At 50.1% G+C, this 25112-nt stretch overlaps 1 protein-coding gene across 1 annotated transcript in view; it reads right to left on the bottom strand.

Moving 5' to 3' along the window:
• EPAS1 (endothelial PAS domain protein 1) overlaps positions 1 to 25112 on the bottom strand; it is an 83617-nt gene that overhangs the window by 11814 nt on the left and 46691 nt on the right. The window contains exons 2-7 of the mRNA XM_059406233.1: positions 23721 to 23911; positions 15363 to 15514; positions 14863 to 14947; positions 11276 to 11394; positions 10971 to 11176; positions 2363 to 2469 (exon numbers count right to left, since the gene is read on the bottom strand). Of these exons, the coding sequence (XP_059262216.1) occupies positions 2363 to 2469; positions 10971 to 11176; positions 11276 to 11394; positions 14863 to 14947; positions 15363 to 15514; positions 23721 to 23911 (860 nt within the window). The remainder of the gene's footprint in view (positions 1 to 2362; positions 2470 to 10970; positions 11177 to 11275; positions 11395 to 14862; positions 14948 to 15362; positions 15515 to 23720; positions 23912 to 25112) is intronic.

The raw sequence follows: 25112 nt of genomic DNA, 5'->3' as shown, positions 1-25112 counted from the left end.
ACGGGCGGAGAGACAGAAATAGATGCTTTCTGTTTTAGCTGTCAGTAATCCAATTTCCAAGCCACACAGACTTCCCCTTGCTGGATTTGGGTTTGCTGGCTGGGCGTGGGGCCGCGGAGCTCTGGGCAGCTTTACGTGGCTACATCAGGGGAAAAAGGGAGTCTGATTTCTTTTTGGGTTGTGAATTACCTTTAAGTGTGCCTAATACTTCAATGTACGGATTCAATAAAAAGCACCATATTTCCACCAGAGTCAGCACGAAACTGGCAAGACCAATTTTTATCCCAGCTCTGTTTTAAGGGTCAAAGATTTTTTTTAAGAAGAAAGAGAGAATACTTTTTCTTTGCCCAGGGAGAAGTCATCATTTTTGTTCCTTCTGAGAGCAGTGCCTCAGCTCTTCTATCCCCAAAGACAAAGTATAATACTGTCCTCCAGGAATTCCCAGAAACTTTTACTATTGTCCCCTGCTTTGACTTCACCCTGGGCTGAGAAAAAAAGCTGAACGTTTCCCATTTCACACGTAAAGGAGGAAAGACCCAGAAAGCCAGGCCCTGGGGAATCTGTGGGTCAGCTGGGGCAGAGCCCTGGTCCCGGAGTCACAGGTTGGGATGACTTTGGGAGCGAGAATCACCGTGTAACAGAAAAGCATGGGGAATCCCAGCATGAAGGCTGGAACCACATCCTACAATTTCAAAGCTGGGAGAGGCTCGGGCTGGGTCACGTCCACGGGCACACAAAGCTGCCTTCACCTCCCCCGTCCATTCTCTGGGTCCCTGCATGGGGCTGAATCTAGGCTGGTGGCTTGGTTGGGTTTTGGCCAGACAGCATAGTGAAAAACTTCTCTGAGATATCATAAGGGGCTGTCTTGTACTTTCAGCTCAAACCCCAAAGCCACGAGGAAAAAGCAGAGACCAATTAGAAAGAGAAGATCTCACACCATCAGAGGACAGGAACTGTGCTCACATACAGTTTATGGGATTGCTGATCTGTGGGCTGCTCTGAACTCAGCTGTCCTAACCTTAGCACAGACGGTGGATTGAGAAACTATGGACAAACAGAAGCATCTCCATCTTCTCCCTTGCCACCCCAAGCCTCAGCTAATCCCGGGGGCCCAGGACCCGCAGGGCCACCGGCAAGCTTGTTAGACTTACCCATTTTTAATCCACCTAGAATCTTCTCAGCACCTCTGTCGGCACTGATTTTGAAGCATGCTTTCCCAAATAGGAGTGCTGCCTTGGGTTTATCACTGACTTAGTGCGTGCATTTTATCAAACACTATGCTAGATATTGAGGCTAAAAAGATGAGCCACCTGTTCCCACAGAGCCGACAACCTTCCTTTTTCTTTCGTTGGGGAGAAATCCTATATGTCTATGTCCCTCAGTGGGCTGAGTATAGTGGAATCGACCCAGAGTCCTTTGCATGTTGACGGGCTGCATGGATTCAAGGAGACTATCTTGGATCGCCTGTGAACAGGAAGGCTGCACTGGGAATATGGCCAAGTGAAGGCACTAGAGTTGCCCTGTCCCATGGGGTAGCCACGGTCAAGTCTGGGGACTGAAATTTAAGTAAAATTAAAATTTTCAACATTCAGTTCCTTGGGTGCACTAGACACTTCACACTGACTGTGCCAATGCAGAACATCTCCCTTACAAGTGCTGTCCCAGGATCCTTTCATAACTCGGGTTTCTTTCAAGTTGCAAAGCATAGTGTCCATGTGCCACCACTGGTTTGCCAGGACAGCCTCCGACTGGGTTCTCTGACCCAGCAAGTGAGCTGTTGGAGAACCAAGGCCTACCTCAATGTATCTGTGAAGTTGCTGCCTTGGTACCTTCACCTGTTGGGCCTCGTCCTCCCCCATCTTTCAAGGTCCAAATCAAGAGCTCTGTCCTCTCCTTTCTTGAACCTTCCCAGGCCTCCTCTTCTGCTTCTATAGCCCATGACCCAGCTGACCATGTGTCCTCTTGTGCTCTTCTCTACAGGGATGTCCCACAGGGCTGTGCCAACTGCTGGCCATATGGGGCGCTGGGTGAAAATGGAATGTGAGGACTGAGATTCAGCCCACCTTCCACTCTCTAAGCTGTGGGCCATGGTATGGGTGTGTCCCCCCCAGAGGAACGGGGCCTTTTTCTAATTTGCATCAAGTTGTCATCTGGGCTGGTGGCAGCCTTGGATTTCTAACCATCCTGAAGGGCACAGGTCTTGTCTGCCACCCAAGATGGTGGCAGGTCTTGTCTGCCACCCAAGATGGTGGCTCTGTGGAGGATGGAAGCAGGTCTTCTCTGATCTCACTAGTGCCACACCTCATTCAAGGCCATATTCCACAGACACAAGGGAGCCACACAGGGTGCTCCAGGAACTTACGGTTCTGGTGACTTTTGGTCATGTTCTCTGAGTCCAGAGCATGGTAGAACTCGTAGGCTGAGCGGCCAAGCAGCTCCTCAGGGTGGTAACCAACCAGTTCTGTGATTCTGAATTTTTTAAAAAGCGAAACAAAACAAAACAAAATCATGTGGGAAGAGAGACCGTATGAATGTGGGCAGGGAGCTAGATCCAGAAGGTAAGTCAGAAGCACACATTCAGATGAAAATGCTCCAGGCATCCTGGTCCTCCCGTTCATCCAAGATAAAGAAAACATGGTGTTCAACCTGCTGCGGTGGCTCCAACCAACCTCCCTCCACTCTTCCCGCACTTTCTGAAATCGTGTCTGCAGAGTCGGGATTCCCTACGCCCGCCTCAGATACAAATACACCTAGTCTCCCAGCAAGTCCTGGAAGGGGCTCTCATACCTCCGCCCCCCAGCTTTGGCCGAAGAGGGAGATCCAGGGGGAACAGACAGTCCAGTTGATGTCCACGTGAGAGTCCAGGGACAAAACACCAATGAAAACCAGGGCTCCAGATTACCAGATCAAGCTGATGCTAGTACTGGGTGATGTAAGTGAAAAGCAAAAATGGTGCGGCCTCTGTGGGGAAGAGTGTGGAGCTGGCCTTTGTCTGTGTGGTAAGCAGCGAGGGAGGAGAAACCAGGGCAGGAGAGCCCACTCTGCCTGTGTCTGATCTTTAGTCCTCTGAGTACTCTCCCTCGGGTCCTGCCTGGTGACCTCAGGTACTTCTCGGACATTGGACATCAGGCTTGCCTACCTTGGAACTTTACCTGCCCCTCCCCATTTCAAGGAATGGGGATGGGCAGGAAGCGCTGAGAGGAAGAAATACAAAAATCAAGGTATTAGAAATGTGCCTCCTCATTACACTCTGATAGATGGGCAGCTCTGAAACGACAGGGCTCGGCCATCCCAAGTGTCCCTTTCTTCATCCTGTAACGTGTCTGGTTTCATGGGAAGTGGGCTGAAAACAGACAAATGTGGAGAACCATGAAGGATCACTTAACACTCTGAGGACTCTTTTCTCTATACCAGAATCATTAAACTAAAGATGCCCCACCCAAGAACCACCAGATTAGCCACTTTCCCACATCACACCTAAATATCGTTTCTTGCAAGCTTTGCTGTCTCCTGCAGTTTTTCTAATGGGCTCACTGTCTTGTTTACTTGGCCCACCACAAGTCAGAAGTGATGCTGTACTCTTATGATTATGAACTCTATTTCAGAATGTAGGATTTCTGAGTCCTATCATGTATCCACACTGGAAATTAACGACACAGAGGGGAAAGCAAAATCAGAGAGCAGAAGCGGGGACTCCTTGGTTTCCTGTCCTTATTCTCTCCCCGCTCCAAAGGGCCTCTACATATGTCTGCCAGAATAAATCATTCTAAAATAGGATGGAAACCCTATTTCCCTCCTGCTCCGCCCCATTTAAGCATCTACAGCTTTCCCTATTACCAACTGCTATTGACCACTGTCGTTACCGTGATCCAGAGTCAATACAGTCTGTCTAACTTCCAGAACCCCCCAGAATCTGGTCTCCAACTTCCATGCAGTGTGATTTTGGCTAACCAGCAGTGTGTCTTACATCCTGTGTCCTGGCAGACTGCTCCCCTTGGAGTTCCCCACACCCCGCAAACCCATTCTTGCTGTAGAGCCTTGACGTCCTCTCTTCAGCCCTCTTCTCCGAGCCCCGATGACCACAAGGCTAGCTCATGGCCCAGCCATCTCCACAGAGACTTCTCTGATTCTCCCAGCCCTCAGTGAAGTCTCCTTCTCACTGAGTCCTAAGAGGCAAAACCCATGTCACAGACAATTACTCACATCCTAGGCTGCCAATCCCTGAACATAGGGACCACTTTTTCCTTTGGCCTTCCCTACAGTGGGTACTCAGTAAATTCTTGAGTGGCTGACTGGCAGCTCTATTCTTAGGACCCGAGGTACAACCAGAGCCCCACCTTCCCCAGCACCGCTAAGGCAATAAAGCTTTACTCTCTCTCCTAGAACGTGATTAACTGTGTCAATGCATGTCAGTGCGTGTATGCACACGCACACAGCTCTCAGCGGGACCCCTCACGATGTTTAATCCATCCTTCCTTCATCCTGGAAGCTGTGCCTGGTGTTGGCATGGTCAGAGAAGAAAAAAATTCTCTCCCTCAATGACACTTAGGACTGAAAGCCTTTGTCAAACAAGGGGCAGCCCAAAGGGGCTGAGCAGCTTAGGCCTCAGCTGATTTAGCCCAGCAGAGATTTCCAGTGAGATTTCAGCAGTTCACGTGTAACGGCAAGTTCACTTGCACCTGCTGGTGTCAGACCGGGGGGATCTGTCCCCTTACTTGGCCCGGAGCAGAGAGATCTCTGAACTCATCAGCAACAGACATGTTCCTTGGTAGCCTGATCCTGGGGCTGGGGCCCAACGGCCCCTTAGTGAGGTAGAGACTGGGGCAGAGCACAGAGATGGTAGAACAGTGCTGGCCCTCTCTTCTCTACAACCGAATGGCTTTCCTATTGGGTCCAGTCCTTTCAAGCTTAAGCCTGGGAATAGGAATTGTACCAGCAGGCCCTGGTGACAATGAGATGGCCATTAACAAGCTTGCTGATTTGCCAGATACATTGCTTCTGTTCCTGGGCAGGTCTAGAATTTTCTAGAGACCCTCCAAAGTGAGGCTGCTCTAGAAAAGATACGGCACCACTCCCTGAAGCAATAAACTTTTCTTTCAAGATTAGAATCTTTAAAATGTTCAAAGGAAATGTTTATTACCACCAGCCTCATAATAAACCATTTAAAAAATCTAATTACTGTACCATACATTCAAAGGCACACAATGGGCATGTTTGGGAAGTGTACAAACAAACCAGGATTTCAGAATCGCCAGCTCGCTTCCCAGGAGTGGCCTTCATTTATCTTGTCAACTAAAATAAATATTTAATGTCTCCTTCTTCATTCCTTTAAACAGACTACTATAAAAACTGGGAAATACACACACCCCAAACACAATTGAAGAACGTTCGAGTTGTCAAACTTCACAAAGCCAGGAAACCCCAACTTGAAGCTAATGGTCATTGGCCTCCATGTGCAGGCACGCAGACGCCAGTGGGGAGGCTAATGAACCCAGCTTGTTTATAGGGTCAGCTCCTCTGGCACACAAGGGCCTTCCCTGCTCGTTTTCCCGGGTCCCAGTCCTTGCGGAGCTGGGCTATGATAACACAGTTTCATCTGCTCTCTCCATCAGGGGCAGGGAATTTTTCTTTCTTTCTTTCTAATTAAGAGCCCTGACTCACTGGGAAATTAAAAAAAAAAAAAAAAAAAAAAAAAAACAACAGCCTGGGGTCACCCATAAAGTTAAAGTCAACTCAGTAGGGCTGTTCTGTTTTTGAGAAGTGGGAAATGTAAAAGGGCTTCATCTACCAGATTTCAGAAGCAAGAACAGTGGAAGAAGGACGAGGTGAGGAGAGAGATGGAGACAATGATGGGCAGCCGTAGGAGGCAGAGAGAGAAGGAAGAGGAAGAGAACAGAAAATATAGAGGAAAAAGGTCATTATATTCTGAAGTGTTATGCCGAGTAGATATGTGGGTCAGACCACCGGGCTTCAGACTTCAGCATTAGAGATGTCTTCATAACGTAAAATGACAGTTACTCATTGTCCTGAAACTGTTTTTTACCCTTAAGTGCTCAGAGGCTCTTTTCAGCATGGATTCCCTGCGCCCGAGTGCCCGGAAGGAAACGGCTCCCTCAGCTACAGTGTCCATGCCCTTGCGTCAAGGGGCAGAGGGAGTCCAGTAAAGGCCTGGCTATGACGGCTTGCCCCCGTTCCCGGGAGACCACTGAAGCACGGTGCACACGGAACCGGCTGCAATTTCTACCCCTGCTCCCTACACCTGTAAAGGATTTGCTAAATCAATTCACCACATAAACTAGTTGGGTAGAAGAGTACTGTAAATTACTTAAGAGGATGAAAGTTTTAAGGACTTTGTAACCACCGATTTGTTTTCCAGAGAATGCATTTGCTATTTAACCATGCTTATCTGAAAGTCTGCTTTCTTTCCTTCCCCCCTTCTGGCGATGGCCTCTCCCAAACAGCCTGATTCTCCTCATTCTGGTTTTTGTAGGTGCTTATAAGCCTCGGCACAGCCCCTCCTTAATCATATCCAGAGTTCAGTGCTTTCTGCTTTAATACACTTTTACCCAGATTTTGCTTGCTTTAAACAACATTTTTTAAGCCCTGTGTTTTCCTCACATGGTATATGGGCATGGGAAGCCTACACAGCCGCTCTGTGGTTCAGGGGCAATCCGTTTCCATCTTGTTGGGGTGATGTGTTTCAGGTGTGTTACAGGTACTTTATGCCCAGGAAGACTGCCCTGGCTCATCAGTCCTGGACCACCCCTGCTCTGAGTGCCACCAGATGCCACAGCTGCCTTGTAGCACCTTGAGACACACACGCAAGGAAGCAATAGTTAGCCTTGAACTACAGCAAGAGACGAGCAGATCATGTAGAAGGAATCATTCTTGAGTCAGGAGGCCAATCACACCTGGAAATACACTGCAAAGCGAATTTGTAGAGGTGTCACTTCTAGGAGTATTTGGAGCAGGTTAGACAGGATAATACATAAGCATCTCCCAAATACGTGCCCCAACTCTGGGTTGATTTCAGAACACTGTCATTCGGAGGAGACACAGATGCACAGGGGAGAGTGCTTCAAGTTCCTTGTAACTCAGGGATTTAGAGAAACTCACGACGCCTTCTCATATAAGATGTGTGCGGAGAGGCTAATAATATGTCTGCAAGAAGATCTGGAATATACTATATAGGAAACTAGAAAAGTACCTGTAATGTATTAATCTGAAAGGTCTCTCTGGTTTTTAAAATGTCACCCATCCTCTAAAAAAAGTACAAAAAGAATTTTTAAATGTATCTCATTATGCAATGAAACTATATAATTGTTTACTACTAATTTGTCTGAAGTTAGCCTATCTTCTTCCCAGATTTCAAAACTCTTGCCTTCCAGGTGTTTTGATGTATATGTATCTTACAACTCATGGCTCTAATTTTCTCCACTGACCTTCTCTGTGAGGCCCAGCTCTTCTCTCACTATTATCTGTACTCTTCCCGACTTCTCTGAATAAAAATAATTCATCATAAACTTAAGCCACAGAATTTGAAACACAGGCATCCTAACTTACCCGATTTATTAAACTCCTGGTTTTAGGATGCCCTATGTCGCCTTGATTCAACGGTCAAACAGGGCTGCCTTCAGCTGCTTTAACTAGAACAATTACATGATCCTCTCTTTGTTAACCTGAAATTCTCACTGTTAACGGTGGCACCTTTTCTCCTTGTTGATACTGATCCTATCGACACAATCTGCTTGGATAATTTATTTCTTGGATACAGGAAGGTGTCTACAACGGACAAAATCACAGTGGGATCATGGGAATCCCACTGCGGGCCCCATCCTCCCTGATGCCGGGCTCCCTTCACAGGGACCCCCTTTCGCCACTAGGTGGCACCTCCCCACGAAGTTAGGAACCACCCCCATTTTAGAGTTAAACTATTTGGGAATAACCTCTCTCCCGCGTTTCAGGGAACGGAATGCTCTATTTTGCACCAACCACTGTGGTTCATTAAGCGGCTGGTGTCTTGATATCTCAACTCTCAGAGATCAGGAGAAAGCTCTTTTACTACTTGGATAGACTCGTCTCCCGCACAGGGTTCACTAGGCACCTGGCACGTGCTCAGTAAACAACAGGTTGTTCTCCGGCTGCTCGGTACTTTAGGAAAGGGAGAGGAACAGCTCTGTGCGAGTCATAAATGGGACAGTTCACCATCAGTCACAGTGATAACCGGGACATCCTCCTTTTGCCTCGCCACCACACTGCTCCCCTTGTCGAGTCAACCACATACATGGACACGGGACAGATGTGCAGGGTCACAGAATTTAATGTTTCCTTGGTTTCAAGCAATTATTATGAGACCTCGTACGGTCCTCTGACCCTTTATTAAAGAGGAGCAGGACACATGCATTCTGAGCCATCAGTGTGCCTTGACTCAACCCCAGACTCTCAAAACCGTTTGTTTCAGCTCCCAGTGACTCTGGGAACCTGGGAGTTTGATGCCAGGTTTTCTCTCCCTCCCCTCTCCATTCTCCCTTCCCTTTTCTCCATGGGCATTATTCATTCTTTTATTCATTCGTTTGTTTACTTTGTCTGTGGCCTTCATGCATTGAAGAAAAAGTGCTAACCTGGCTTTAAAAGTGATTTCGTGGATTCCGGTTGCCTTATATTTTCATCAGATTCTTTCCATTTGCCTTACGGGAAAGTAATCCCCTTGTGGAAAATCGTCGCCCCGCAATGTGTGTTAGATGTCATCAAATCTAGTGAATTCTTAGATTTAATGGAAAGTGGAAAGGACTCCCCGTTAGCTATGATATGTAAATGTTGGTTTTTGAAGCACTGATCTCAGAAGGGGTATTAAAGAGACAGAAAGAGAGGGATGGAGGGAGGGAGAGAGAGGGCACATGTGTGCACGTGTGTGTGCGCACACCTTGCCCCATTCTAATGAAAGAGCGAGAACAAAACAAGCTACCCAAACCAGAAAGATCCCAGTCTTCATCAAAGCAATAGAGAAATAGCACTTAGGGATCAAGGACTTAAAATAGTCACTTTATAAACTGTCTAAGCCATGTCTGTGTCCTTGTTAACTAATCTGCTAATCGGTTAAACACAACTTTCGTGGGGCCCAGCACTCTGGGTATGCAAGCACCCCAGCATTCAGCCCTCTAGCACCACTGAACTCCGAGTCTGGGCCATGTAATTAGGTCTTGAAAGGCAGGATTCTGCTGAAAATGCAATGTGTCCAGCAGCTCTGAAACACAGTATCGCCCTCCACACTCTGAGTCACAAAGCCTTAAATCACAGGTTCTTCCGCGCCAGTATCGACTCCGCCGACAAGCCCTGAGCCAGACAAGGCAGGCAGGCCTCGCGTGGGTCTCCCCGCTCCGTGGCCGCTTCCTCTCACCCCACGGTTGGAACAGTTCCTCCTGTTTTGTCCCCTCTTCTATCCCAAGCAGCACTGCTTTTGGGAAATGACCCGAAACTCATTCAAAGCAAGGTAATGAATGAAGGACAACCTCCGATTACTCTTTCCAGAGATTTTTTCTTCTTCCCTTTAAAAAGGATCAAAGTCTTAAGCTTAAAAAAAAAAAAAAAATAATCCCTGTCTTCTATTAGCTAGAGATGATACATTATTTCTCAGGCTGCAGGGTCTTCCCAGGGCTTATGGGATCACACCACGAGGAGGAAGCTTAAGTGGGGCTCACATGGTCCCCAGCACCACAACCGCTGCTCTGGGCTGGATGGTGAAGGCATCCACAGCGGCACCCCATCCTTGTGCCAGCCCTGGGGGCCACGTGCTGAGATTTCCCGTGCCATCTCGACAGCCTAGAGAGGGGTACACATTACAGAAGTGTGTCTTCTGTCCACAGGGTTCATTCGAACGCAGAGCCTCCATCTGAGAAACGACCTTACACACAGGATGGATTTCTCTAGAGCCTGCCTTTGGGACAATCTTTATCTCCAGTCTGCATCCTGATCCCAATAACAACACTATTAAGCACTGTAATCAATGCTGACTGGGTCAGAGTTCCAGGACAAAAGTCTTCATACGTGACATTGTCTCCCTCTGAGGTTACAGCACCTCCTTCTACTTAGAGAATGAGCTGCTGCCTCCAAGAGCCTGGGGCCCAGCACCCCGGTGGCCGAAATGGGGGGACAGGAATGACTCAAGGATCCTTTCACAAAAGTCCTTTGACTTTGCCTCGAGGGGAGGCCCATTCGGAGAAGGGGCATATACAATCTTAGGTGCTCTTTCTACAGCTTTATAATAAAGAACAACTTGTAGTGAGGATAACCACTCAAACCAAACACTTCCTGTTGAGCCTGAGCCTAGGTCATCTCGCCAGAGCTGATATTCCGAAGCACGTCACTCTCCCGCGGGAGAATTTCCAGTGGGGCCTGGTGTGGGGTCTTAGAGTCCAGCTTGGCTTCCTTCATCAAAAAGCCTTCAAAATTAGGCTAAGCGGTGGCTGGGATGGAGAAGACACAGAAGGAGCAAAGGCTGAGGGACAACGAAAGACAACAGTAGAAGCCACGCCACTGTGGGCCAGTTTCCAGGCCAGACCCGAAGCTCCCAGCCGGCCTCTGAGTTGCCAGTGCTGAGGGACATTGCTAGACGCCGGTTTCCATTCCCAGGAGCATTCCTGGAAATTTCCTCAGGAGCCTGACACGTATGTGAGAGACTATGCACCCACCACAACAATGAGCAATGAGCCACACAGCAGAACTGCTCTGGCGTCAGCCCCTGGCGTTGCCTCCATGGGGAGCCACCAAATATGGCACCAGAAGCCCTGCAGCTGTTATGGGATGACACAGTGACACACGTCCAGAGACTTGTACCCAGCGATGCAATATCCGTGCCCCAGACCCATACCTTCCCCCGCCCAGGCACAACCACACACACATACACACACATGCACAAACACACAGGTAGGAAAGAAAGCCCGGCCATGGAACACACACTCCCGGGCCCCCACCTGTCGTCACAGTAAGTGAACTTCATGTCCATGCTGTGGCGGCTGAGGAAGGTCTTGCTGTCCAGGGGGATGTCCATGTGTGACGGGTGCTGGATGGGCTCGCACATGAGGATGAGGCAGGACAGCAAGGGCTCCTTGTAGCTGCAGAGACCGCCGTGAGGGGGGCAGCTGCTGTATACCTTCACCTGGCCAGTGCAGTGCAAGACCTGGAGACCAGCCATGGAGGGTCAGACACAGACCAAAGAGAGTGGTCTCGGGGCGGGGGCGGGGGAGGGGACTCCAACCTGGGCCTGATGTCATCCTACCTTCCAGGTGGCTGACTTGAGGTTGACGGTCCGGCCTCTGCTGGTGACGGTACACTTCATCCTCATGAAGAAGTCCCGCTCTGTGGATGTGTCTTTGCTCTTCTTCCCAAAACCAGAGCCTGCAGGGGGAAGGGTGGAGGGTGCCGGGTGACCGTGGCTTTAGGTTTGCATTCGGCAGAGGTGCCCTGGGGCCATCTTTGCTGGGAATGTATGGTTTGTTATTTCCTATGGATCTGCTCCCTTAGCACCCGTGGCCTGCCATGAATTCTGACCATGATCTTGGCCTAGGGACTAATGTTTTCTCATCTCCGGCTTATTCCCCCAACTGGAGTCTAAGCTCCGAGGGCTATTTCACTGTTTTGTTTCCTCCTGCATCTAGTACATTGCCAGTGCTCACTTGACAGCGGCAAGGCAATGAGGGCCTAGAGGCCATAATCTGGGCACAGCGCTCGTGTGGCAGGCCCATGTTCCTTCCCAGGAAGTCCAAGGGACAGTTTGGGTGAGACCACCGTCCCCTCATGGGGATAACCCTCTCAGATTAGAAAGGTCTCTCAACACCCCTGTTTCATCTTCAGGCCTGTCCGTCATGAACATAATCCTTCAGTACCCAGTCTTCGACCCACCGCAACTGCACTGGGGACACTACGTGTCAGCTTTTCCCTAAAGTGATACGTGTCAAGGCTCAAGAGAGACCCCTGGTCCAAGCCTCCTGGGTCTGGTGAGCAAGTTCACTCTGAGGATGAACTCAACATGGATCAGAGCTTTTCTCGGCCAGAATTAAATAAATCACCAAGGCAAATGACACAGCCTCTTTCCTGATGGGTCTCCCAATGCCTGCTCACTCAGAGCTTTTCCCACTTTCGGTAAAACAGAGTGACCAATGCAGTAGAGTCCCCATTGTCCACGCCTGCACTCTGCCTCCACCACCACCATCTCCAGCCTGGACCTTCCCAGGTATACTCCTGCCCCCCGGCCAGCATCACAGAATAAGCCAGAGCCTTTTCTCCACCCCAAATAGTCACACCCCTCCATAAACCTCTAGAGGGCCATGATTTATTTGACAGATGTATCCCCCAAAAGCTGTGTCAAATGAACTTTGCCTTCTCTGAATCTGTCCCAAACATCTCTAGAGGAGAACCTACCAAATAAGACAATGAAAGTGAGAAAATGAATCTTTTTTTTTTTTTTAATTTTAAAGACAGACCATTCTTCCATCATGACTATAAAACCATCTCTCCACAACTTAACGATGTTCCTTCCAGTTTTAATTCTCCCAGGTGGGGTCTGCCTATCATGAAATATTCTTGTATCCTAGGGTCTGGACCTACACTGAGGACCAGTTCAGGTGCTGGGAGGAACCAGGCTAGCGATACTCGTTTGTGGCCATGGCATGGGTTACTACTGTGGCCTAACTTGCTAACCTCTGGAGTCTCCCCATTCTGCCAGTTGATGAATCTTTCTAAATATTGCTTCAGTCAGATTACCCCAACCCTGCTCAAAAACTTTTCAAAAGCTCCCGTCTGTCTACAGGATAAAGTTCGAGGCCTTCCATCCAGCCTTCAAAGCCTTCCACAATCTGGCTCATGGTCTTATCTTCCTCTTGGTGTTCACACTAACCCTTTGCTTCCAGATCATGAGTCCACTCAGGCCGGTGCCTTCAATGAGGATTGGCTGATTCATGGAGTTTGATCCCGAGTCCTTGACACATGGACCAAGAGACCTAACGTTCTACTCAGACAAATATAGTAGAATCGGCTATGAATCATAGAACTTGAGAGCCGGAAGGTCCTAGACTTTGCCTGGTCCAATACCATTCAACTAAAAGGAGAGGTTCTGAGGAACAGGGCAACGCAATGACCTGGTTCAGGTCTCATGTTTGGACTGAGACTGGGACAGTGGCTGAACTCAGACTGAGAACCAAAGGGCTGAAGAATTTCTGGAGTACAGAAGAGGAGACTTCCTGATTTTTGTAGGTTTCCAGCCCATGCTTTAGGAAGAGATGCAGAAAGTCTGATGACTCCTGCCTCACATAAGAGATGAGATTTCTTGGAAGCACAGAAAAGCCATGAACAGCCCTATGGACTGTCCTCTAAGAGCCAGGTGGCCTGAGGCCTCGAGGCAGGAGAGCAGAGGGGCTGTATAAGAGCTCCAGGTGGAGCAGGGGCTGTCATGCTGCTCTTTTTGAGTTCAGTCTGTCCCAGAGCTGGAAGCACCTGTGTTCGGCAGCGCCTGTGAGAACGAAAGCTGGGCCTTGCAGGCTTGCTGCCGTGGCCTCCACCATTCAGCCGGACAAGCACGCGCCCCCCCAGTAGCAACAGGTGAGAGATAGAAAAGGAGATGGACAGACGTGGGCATGATGTGCTCAGGACCATGCTGGACTCTCTGGTTCAGAAGGGACCATGAAGGTCACTGAGTCCCCCTTCCTCTCAAAGCCTTAGTCCACTTGACAATATCCTCATCCATGCATTTGCCTGAAGGTCCCCAGAGACAAGAGATGGATGCAACAGCTCCAATGGTCATTGCAAAGTGCTTTCTGCTTATGTGGCCCTCCCATCCACAATCATCTGCTGGTTACCCCCTACCTGCCCCCGGCCCCCCGCAACAGGTAGGGTATAGTGTATGAGATCTCGTCAATCTCTTCTCCATCAAAAACTATTGTGGGTCTTATCACCAGTTGTGGGACTTATCCTGCTGTGGGTGTTATCACCAGGGGACCAGATTCATTCCTTGGCTCCCAGGGTATCTAGGTTCCAAAGGTGTCCCCAGTGAGTCACATGTGCCTCCTGATAATCATCACCTTGTGTACTTCCCTCCTACTCTGAGCAGGCATCGGCTTATAACTCCCTCTTAACAACAGAAAGAGGCAAAGGGATGTTGGGCCAGTCCCAGGACTCAGCCTTCGGAAAGTCTGGCAGCCTCTACTTTTGCACTTTGGGAGCCCTGAGTGGACATGTCAGAGGTCTGGAGAGGGAGGGGCTCTGGGACTCCATGGAGTGAGAGGGAGATCCAGTGCCCCCAGCAGCAGAGTCCCAGCCTCCAACTATGGGCCGTAAGGTCCCAGAGGTGCTGGGGAGCCATCGTAGTCATTCCACTTTGTACGGTCCCCAGACAATGGCAGCCTTGCTGATACCACTTGGAACAAAAGAACCGCCCACAGAACCCATAGAATCATGATGGGTAATAAAATGATCATTTAGGTCACCATGTTTTGGGTGGTTTTTTTTACACAATGATAGACAAGAGCAATCAGTTTCGTGAACATTTGGGCAGAGATGAGTGTACTGGTTTGGGTGATGCCATCTGGCAGAGACGCTGGCCTCTCAGGTGTTGAGACCTAACCCAGAGGACTGCCTTCCTCGCATGGCATCGGGCACCATGGAGGGCCAGCTGGAGACGGTTCGGAGTACAAGTCCTTCCGGGGTCTTCCATCTCATGCCACAAGCTCTGCTGGATCTTTTATGGACGCCAGTTATTTTCTGGATCATGAGGACTCTGATCATCAACCCTATGTTTATAGACAAAAAGAATGCAGAGCCCCTTCCCAGGTGGTGTAAGAGGGAAGGAAACACACAGCAAGAATACTTTACCACTTTTGAGACTCAGGTTCTCACGAATCTCCTCATGGTCACAGGGATGAGTGAAGTCAAAGATACTGTGTCCTGTGAGCTCCACCTGTTCCAAAAACAAAGTTGGGCTTCATTATTCCCGCTGCTGCAGAAGTCTCCAGGAAGCAGCTGAGCCACCTTCCAGGCTGGGAGACAGGGAGCAGACTGAAGTAGGTCTTTTGCATCCCAAACCAGAGCTGTCCACAGACACGCGGACTAAACAAAGGACCGCTGCTGCTGACAGAGGCTTGATTCCCAAGGGCTGCTTTGTTAATCTAGCGGACAGAGCTGTCCACCAGCAAGGCTTGCCCCAACACCAGAGGCTGGGACTGCATTCCTGAGGCTTGTAGCTTGAGGTCAGAGAGAAACAGGGTGGGCCCAGGCAGGGAGAGGTCAGGAGGAATGTGACCAGAACCCTCTACTCATGTTTACCCCAAATGGAAACATTTTCCCTTTCTGAAAGAGCCAGAGGAGGAAGTCACCTGTGTGAGTCCCATGAACTTGCTGATGTTTTCCGACAGAAAGATCATGTCGCCATCTTGGGTCACGACGGCAATGAAACCCTCCAGGGCTTTCAGGTACAAGTTGTCCATCTGTTGGTTAGCTTCAGGCTCAGACTCACTTTCAGAACAAACTGGAAAGGGGGGGGGGGTCAGATGGCTTACAGGAATGTGGGACTAAGACAGATGTGACTGGCAGAAGACCCTCTGCCAGAGACACGTCAAAAGCATTACGTGGACTTTTCCGGAAATGCACACTGGCAGTCTAAGTGTCTGGCGCCTGCCCAAGCGGCGGATACCTGATAAGCGCCACGACACAGAGGATACCCTGAAGGGGCTGTGCAGGCAGTGAGGCTGTCGTGGCAGCATACTGCTGGGACTAGAGGTCATGGATGTGACTGCAGTCACAGTAGTACGAGGAAGCGTAGCCTTCACCTCTCACACACACTGAGCAACGACTGCACATCAGGTACAGCCCTGAAGCCAGTATATGATCTCTGTGGTGCCTGTGAGGTAGGTGCTATTCTTTGTCTCGTCTCATAGACGAGGCTTAGAAGACACGCAGTCGGTCCTTTGCCTGAGGCTGTAAAGACTCTGGTTCGCGGGCTCCGGCAGCTGAATCCAGCAGATACACTCCTAACCATTAATGGGCTTTGGAGTCAAACAGACAAGGTTCTATTCCTCTTAATTGGCTACGCCTTTGGCCACTGACCTCTTTGAACACCAGTTTCCTCAACAGCCCAGTGGAAATAATAATTTCCAACTTTTTGAGTCATAAGGATTAAATAAGTATTTATAATGCCGCAAACACTACCAGTCATGGTGGGTTTTCTTCCCCTCTGCTCCCTCTAGGACACCGTTGCTGCCCTAAAGGTGCTGAGAGCCTAGACAGGGGATGTGCAGCACACAGAGCCCCAAATCTAAGTTTGAGACTCGGGAGCAGAGCTGCTGGTAACTGAAGAGGAGGGGAGACAGTAAGTGCTCATGAGCTCAGAGGAAGAGGGGGTCTCTTTGATGTGGCCAGAGACACCTGTTCCACAAAAGGGCATTTGAAGAGGCTCATAAATCACAGGCACTCACTCTGTGAAGCCAAAGAACTTTCTGGGCCAGGTTGGGCTGGGCAGACACCAGGCAGACATGGAGGTGCTAGAGCCTGGAGCAACCTCCCTCCCCAGGGACTCAGGAGACCCCCTATCTGGCCAAAGGGGAGCTCCATTCCCCAGACTTGGTAACCAGGCTGTTGAGGTGGGTATCGCGTTCCAGAGCAGCAGCATCTCAGAGCACTGCTTTCCGGAGAATCTCCTGGCAAAGGCATGCGGATGGTTTGCAGAGAGACAGTGAAGACTAGAGGGGCAAGAACCACATGAGGGGGCCACTGTGCTCATGGCAGGCTGGAGAAGCATTTGCTGGGGACCACCTGGGGAACCCACCCCCCAACCGACCACTGTGAGTAGCCCTAGTCTCTCAAGTACACTTCTGCCAGCTGCCCCAGAGCAGATCAAATGTAGACTCAGCTCTTGTCCCAAACAAAGTGCTCAGGCCCCAGGCCCTTGGCTGTTGTCACCACCACATTACTTAACTCCAAACATACTTTTATTAAAAAATTTGCATTCCTCCAGTACAAACATCATGCCAAGCAGACCTCATTTAACTTATAGAATAAGGGAAACAGAGAGTAATTTGTCTGTTATAAAAGTTAGTATTTACTTAACTAAAAGGCATCTTCCAACCTGAGACTATTCTAGGGAATGTAAAATACAATTAGATTTCTGGGCCACTTGGGAAAAAAAAAATGCATGGATACGGTAAAATGAGGTCCAAGGGCCTCTCTGCGAGGGCACCGGGTTTATTTGGTTCTCTTTTCCCTTGAGCCCCTAAATTTAAGCTCTGGGCTATATGCTGCTATTCCTCATGAAGAACAAATCCAAATTAGGAGAGGTCTCTACCAAAGGTCTTCAGTGGCACCACTGGGGACCAGCCACCTTCAGGACATGGGATCAGCAAATGTGCCAGTGTCACAGAGGAACAGAGCGGGCCCATCCAGGGATGGGTTTGCCTTTAGAGCCAAGAGTTGGGCTACAGAGAGTAGTATCCTGGTGACTTCCTTTCCATTTTGCTAAAATGGTGGAACAAAGGAGGGAAATTCTTTCCTCTTCACACCCTCGCTAGCTTCTGGGAAGGGAGACCATCTGGGGATGGCCTTATGCCACACACATCCCCACACTTGATCCCTGCTCAGGGTTTCTGCCAACTAACTAGTCAGCAGAACTTTTGACGAGCCCAAGTTCTGGTGGCAGTGTGGCCGCTGCCAATATTGGTGCTTCAGCTAACGGCCATATTTAAATAGGGGCTTTAGGATGTAGGTAATGTAACTCAGTGCTTTCACGGTTGAGCGTGTACCAGCATCCCCTGCAGGGCTCGCTAAAGCAAGGATTTTGGGGTCTGGGGCTACTGCATAACTCATGGGCCCAGCGGGGAAATGTGGGGCCTCTTGTTAAAAATTTAACCATGTCCAGGGCTCTTCTGAGTGTGGAGCCCTGTGGGACTGCACAGGTCACACATTCAAGAAGCTGGCCTGGGATGAGCTCTTGCCCAGAGTCCCTGATTCAGTAGGTCTCAGATGCGGGCTGAGAATCTGCTTTTCTAACAAGTTCTCAGGTGATGAGGACGCTGCTAGGACCACAGACTGAGAATCACTGCCGTAACTCAAGCTCCTACGAGTGACTCTCAATGCTGAGAAAATCCAACTGTTTTGGTAGATGGTGACCTACTTTGGGGATGGGTGAGCAGAGGTTTCCAGAACCATCAAATCACACCAGATAGGTGACCACCTTCTCTAGACAGCAAGGGCCAACCCCGTGAGTTCTGCCCTGTTGAGATTTTTTTTTCTCTTCAATTTCTTTGATGTCAGTGGCAACACTGACCTCAAAATTTGGTATAATCCCGAGACAACCCTATTTGGGTTAACTAGGCCCAGAGAAAATAGTTCTGCTTAAAATTTCCTGTTTTTAACTGTTCTAACCCAGCCAAACTGGTTTCCATCCGTGCCCAGTACACTTGCTTCCAGGAGGTGGCGAATTGGCAAGAGCAGCTGGCCAGCTGGCCTCTGGGAGGAAGGGAGAGGGGTGCTCAGGGACCACGAATGGAAACAGAACATCTTGGAACTGAAGTCACAATGGCTAGAGGTCCAGGAAGCCAGAGGGCCGGCCCCGAGGGACCCCTGGGACAACCTGGCCTCTTTCCTCTATGGAACTCTTTGCTCCCACAGCACCTGCTTTTCGTCCTGGGGACACTGAAGCTTCCTGGCCAGCTCGCAGTCAGCTTGGAGCCGAGGGTGGAAACGGCAGGGCCGGAGGCAGATCCTCACCCTAGTGGCCAGGGGTGCATGCCTATCCCCCTCTGCTCCTCTCCTGCTCTTTCTGGGAGCATTAGTTCTTCATTAGTCTCCAGCTCCGTGTCAGACACCTAGAAAGCTCACTTATTTACTATGCTGTCGCCATACCCCGACGACGTGTCTGCCCTGCGCAGGGCACAAAGCAGGACATCAGTCGGGCCATCTGTCAACAAGTGTCCCTATGTGCTCAGCCCCGTCCTAGGGAGAATCAGGGATACGGAAGGGTATAAAAGCCATCTTTTCGCTCAAGGAATCCATAGACCAGTGCGGAAGACAAGGTTAGACCACCATAAGCTTACACAACAATCCAGAAGAAACCTGTGGTGCTAAATAAAGAAGGACCCACAGCAGATGCTCGAGAAGCCTCCAGGGGTCTCCAAATCGCTGTGGGCTCTAGGTCTCAGTTACTTGCTTCCCAGGACCCGTCAGGGTCCGGCCCCCCAGAAGAGGGGCGGGCCGTCGGAATCAGAGGCGCTGTGCTATGACCAAGCATGCTCAGCCTGGGGAGCACAACAAGATTCTTTAATGCTAACAATAGCCCCAGTAAACAGGCTTTGATGACGACTCCCCACAGCCAGGATATGCGCGGGCTGGGGTTTCGGAGCACTTTTTCCGGAGCAGTACTCATTTCCTTCAGGCGGCACCACCCATGCGGGGCGGGACCCCACGGGCAGCAGGAGCCGGGCGTCTGGGGTGAGCGGGCAGGGCAGCGGGGCAGCAGGGGAGAACACTCCGGACCAGGTCGCAGAGACCAGACTGTGTGAAGGCCCTGGATCGGTCCGGATCGGTCTTTATTCCGGCAGACCGGCCTTCCTCTTTGTCTCCTCCCTAACAAGTTCTCTGATGTTCTTAAAACCGTGTTGATCTGATCCTCCTGGTTCAGTTGCCACTTAGTTATCATCACAGAGGCTTTCTTTTTGAAACTGACTCCTCACTCCAGCTTTCCCTGCAGACCCCCCACTACCATTACCCGGTAGTAGGCTGGGGAGACCCTCCCATCTTTGGCAGAAGGCACTGTGTTCTACCTGCTGGTGCTGGCCTCCCCAAGGGCCTGGAAAGTCCCACCATTAGAGATTCATTCCTTTGTTCTTTATGTAACTTATTATCCTATCTTAACCTCTCTGTGTACCCTTCCTTTATAAGATGTAGCACAGGGCTGGGGTCAGCAGACACCTGCTGACTGACCAGACGTTTTTGGTTCATATTAAGGGAGTGATCTGAACAGGGTCAGTATCTCTGGAAGAGACTGTCATTAGCTGCTTTCAGCTGTTAACATCCTGGCATGACTCTGCCTCTCAGCCCCTCTCCAAATAGCACCGGAAAAGGCCATGATCTGGAAGGTGACTGGGGCAAAGCATGAATGGATTGATTCCTTCATGCTAATGCATGCTAATAAAGCTGACATTTTTCTTTCAAAAACTTGCTACACGAGGACCTCTGGCAATCATGTAAAAATCATTTGATTTCCCCATATCTGAGTGTGAGGAAGCCAAAAATCAATTTTATCATGAAAAACGCATTTTGTGTATTTCCTGCTGTCTCAGGCCCTCTGAATGCAGAAGTGATCCTCATCTGGTCGTGGCTTGTGGGGCTCATCTTGAAAGAGGATTTAAGACAATCAAGCGGTATTTCCACCGATGTGTTCCCGTCAGAGTGTGTTCTGTTCTCTGCCCAACGTGGAAGCTAATATCATAAAGCCATTGTTTCAGTTTGCTTCCTGTGATACGAATCTCAGTCGGCCGCCCCGACTCCCAGCTTGGATTTCTCAGCGCTGAGATTTCCTCTCCCACATTCCCACACAGAACAGCCTACTGTGAAAATCAAAGGGCAGCGTGTTACTAAGTAAAGAAGAAACTTTTCTAAAGCAAAACCTGGTCTTTTTTAGCCTTTTGAACTCTGAGGTATGCAACCAACTATTTCCTATTTTACAGTGAGCCAACCCTGGTGCTCACCTTTGTTAGAAATGCTTCCGTGAGGAATCTGTGGTTTGTTTTGACTTGGAAAAACTTGGCCACTCCGCATTTCGATAGGCCCGGCTGACGGTGGGTAAGAGGACAGCGCGAGTGTGGGTTTCCACTGGGTTCCCGCTGACATCATTTCTCCAGAAGCCTATACTTAGTATAAATCAATCTGCTTATTCATCACAACCTCTATTTCTAAGCTGTCACTTACAGAGAGCCTCAGATGTGGCAGGCAAGAGGATAAGGGCTTTTCCCGCCACTTCTCTCCATCTTCAAATAGCACTTCAGGGGAAGGACTGGGATCACTCGTGTGCGGATGAGAAAGGAAAGCGGGGAGGCAGTGAAGAGATTCTCACAAGCTTGTAAAGAAGGCCCTGCGGCTGAGTCCCCAGGGGGGTCTATCTGCCCATACATCCTATACTCCTTTCCACTGGATTGCTTATTTTGAAAAAGCAAAATGTGATTTAAGAAAAATAAATAAATAAAGACCCGAGCTCACATACAATTCTTGAAAATGATCTCCACACTTGGTCTAAAGAATGTGCAGCAGGACTGGAAGAGAAGGCAGAGAAAGGGGGTGTTGAAAAGCCATCCGTGTCCTCCTCCTGCCCTAGATGATGTGTGTTTTATGAGAGTGGCTCCCTCAAGAGCACCAGGACCAGAGGGACAATTGTAGACCCTTCTTATCCTTTTCCGTCATTTTCCTCCTCAGGACAGAGAGGACCAGGGCGGACATGCTGAGGCTCTGGTCGGTTTGGGGCCAAGCCCGGCCAGAGGGCCAGCAGTTGGTGCCCATGACTTACAATAGCACCTGAGCAGGGGTGTGTGCTATCTCTCTGTGGTCCTATCTCTTGGGGTAGGGCTGGCACGTGGGGGGCTCATGCCAGCACAAGGCAGGCAGACATGCTCTGGGGACCCAGCCTCTGATCTACAGCCATCTCTAAGCCAACCTAGGAACCACTGAGAAGGATGATTATGTGGGGGAGAGCTTGGAAACCAAGAGAAAGGATGCAGACAGCTCACTCTACGTGTGAGGACCATATCTGCACTTCACTGATCCGGGCTGGCCCCCAGATGCCTCTGTTCCACTTTGGTCCTCTTACCAAGGAAGAACCCTCCTCTGCCCTCCACACCGAGCCCTCATCGACATCTTTGCCTGACCAGGTCTGCGGGATGCTCCTGCCCTCCCACAACTGTCTTTCCCATAGATGCAGATTTGAAAGAACTTGCATTCCAGGTGCAGACTCACCGCGTGCTAAGTGTGTGACTTTGAGCAACCTTCACCTACTTCTACCTCACTTGTCCTCTTTCTCCAATGTTCCAAAAGTCCAAGTTCAATCACAAAGGTGCTCCCAGATGCACAAATTACTCCTTTTGGGGTCTCTGTCGGTGGGGATATGGGGCTTGGGCTGGAAGGAGGCAATGATTTACCCAAAGGCATTCCTGTCTAAAGAGAATTGCAAGTATCGTAACAGGGAAGTTGAAGAGATGTTTCTGAGTGTGGGGAAAGGGTCTCTGTCTAGTCCTTAATTCCTCCACTGCAGGCTCTTTGTTTATGCAAAGAGGATTCTCACCCTACCAGACACTGCCCTCACCTGTCCAGAAAGAGAAGCCTCTTTAAAGAGAGAGGTACACATGTGCCCTCTGATGGTGCCTCCAGGCCACTGTTCCCTACTTCAGTCGCATCTGTGACAAACCTGCCATTCTCTGGCATTGTTTCTCTGAAAGAATTTATAGAGCGCGTCTTTGCCCTTGGTTCTCCCCCTCCGGTCTGCTCAGTTCTGAGACTCTTTACATGGGCAGTACAGAGTTAGCCCTCTGACCCTTGGAGCTCCGTGGGTCTTTCTTTCCCCATATCCTTCCTGTGCTCCAGGACCCAGAATAGCACACGCTGGTCTGGCCTCCCCACCTCACACTGGAGTCCCTCTGCTCTGGGTTTCTTTCCCAGAATAGCCACTTCATAACAGGATGGCAGAGCCGACCAGCTCCAAGGCATCAGGCTCACTCAGGAAAAGCAAAACCAACCACAAAAGAATCCTCCCTGCCTGCCTGCCTGCCTCCCTCGGGCTCCCCGGCTGGGACACGGCTGGGACACGGCTGGGACACGGCCACGTGCCACGTGGAAGAGGCGCTCCCTGCCGCCCAGTTTCCTTATGAAACCGACAGACCCGATGGGACTGTCACATACGATCTGAAACTGGAAAACTCCCCAGGCTGCTTCTTTCTGGTCAGGACTAACAGGAAATGGTTTTTTGAAGACTGTGAACTCTGAGGGGGAAAAAAAATAGAAAAAAAAAAAAAGTTTTGTGAACTTGAGAGTCACTGTGATACCAGGGAGGGTCGGAATTTTTAGCAGGTTCTGTGGGGAGGCTGTTCCCCACCCAGGACTCCGCAGTGTGAGGGAATGTGGCCGGGGCAAGGGCGGCGCAGACCTGGCCTCCTCTCCTTCTCACAGATGCCCCGTGCGGTAAGTGCTTTTAACCCCTTTTTGCAGGCGAGGAAACCGAGAGCAGAGACATCACGTGCTTTGTCAAGCACACCGGCTAGTAAGAGGGGAAAGGGCGCAGGGGCACACTGCTGCCTTTCTGGAGAAGGTAGCTGGAAGATGACAGGTGCTTCCTGAAGGCATGCTCCGCAGTGGAGTGTGGGCCTGGAGGCGGCTGGTCAAGGAGGAAACTGGTGGAAGGGCCTCCTGTCCAGCCCCGATTGCCCTCCTCAGCTTCTGGGTGCCTATCCACTCCCTTGGTCCCGTCCCTGCTCTGCACCCCATGGCCCTATTTATTGTACAGATCACTGCCAGCAAGGAGGGGTTCAGAATGAGGGAACGAAGCCACAGTGGTGGCCTCCACGTGGATGGAGGCTCCACAGAGCCCTTCCCAGGGCATTCCCCACGCCCGCAGCATGAGGGAGCCTCCCGCCGGCAAGCGCGCGCTGGTCAGGCAGTCACTGTCACCGGCACCAGTGGGTGGTGACTGTCGGGCTCACCTGAGGACAGGAGCTTGTGGGTGCGCAGGAAACTGATGGCCAGGCGCATGATGGAGGCTTTGTCCAGGTGGGAGCTCACACTGTGCGGCAGGGGCAGCTCGTGGGCCAGTTCATAGAAGACTTCTGTCTCTTTGCTCCGCCGGCACCTGGCGGCATCTCGGGACTTCTCCTTCCTCCTCTCCGAGCTACTCCTGAATGCAGAGGGGAAGGGTCAGTTCCTGAAGGGTCAGTCATCCTCTCACACGCCAGGTCAAGACATCCCCGGGACCCCAGACCGTGGTGCAGCCAGACCCTCCCGCAGAGCTGATGCGGCCCCCACCTGTGGTCCAGCACACGCAGCCTCTGCTCTCAGTCAGCAGCCCTGCCTTCACGTGTGTTTGTGCTCTGAACTGCCTCCCTCCTCTTGCACCCGTGTTGCCCGGACCCGGGCTTTGTGTGCAGGGGCTTGGAACACGGACTTGCCGACTCATCAGCTGGCAATGCCTGCGACTTGGCCCTGGGTTACTGGAGGACTGGAGCGAGGACCCCGGGATGGCGAGGGAAGTGTGAGGAGGCTGTGGCCACTGGCCCAGGAGGCTGTATCAGAGGCCCAGGAGGCTGTATCAGAGGCCCTGGAGAACGAGCTGAAAAACTGCTTCCAGGTCCTCTTTCTGGATAAAATGCACTTAGGAAACGGGAAGCCCAGGACTGGACCTTAGGTCCCATTTGGTATCAGAGAGTGATCGCCACAGTGAAAACTGGAAAGGCCATTAGAGCCCAAGCCCAAGAAGAAACAGTGAGCAGACATCTGTCAGTCTGTTGTCCCACATAGCACAGCTGGCGAGGGTTAAAAAGGAGTGAGTGCAAACACGTTTTCTCTCTCCTCCTGCCAGCATAGGTCAGCAGCCTGTCTCACGGTTGCTTTCCTCCTCTTTGCAGTACAGAAGGAAAGATGACACACACCCAAACCTGCCTCTTGCAGGAAACTCTAAAGAAATTCTTCTAAATCTTCTCACAAAGCCTATGTCGTTAAGTCCTAACACAAGCAGGTTCAAAAGCCAGCCTGCCTGGATTGAAATTGTAACTTCTCCACTCATTTTGGCTCTGTACACGTCAGCTACGTGAACTGCTCAGACTCTGTTTTTTCTCATCTGTGTAATGGTCATAATAGTACTTATAATATATATAATAACAAAATTATTGTGAGGATTGGATATAATTTATTTAAAATCTTTACATAGGTATATCCCAACTTTACGCTAGGAATGTTAGCTAATATTAATAACAAATCTGTCCATGAAAAAAAATGATCACGAGTAAAAATGATTTTACTAAAGAGTATGGTATAACCTATTTTCATAGAAACATAAGTATTCTACATAATACATCTTATCGATTATATAAGAAAAGGTC

This window comes from Mustela nigripes, chromosome 7, assembly GCF_022355385.1.
Source record: "Mustela nigripes isolate SB6536 chromosome 7, MUSNIG.SB6536, whole genome shotgun sequence".
NCBI lineage: Eukaryota > Metazoa > Chordata > Mammalia > Carnivora > Mustelidae > Mustela > Mustela nigripes.
This window is presented reverse-complemented; position numbering and strand designations above follow the sequence as displayed.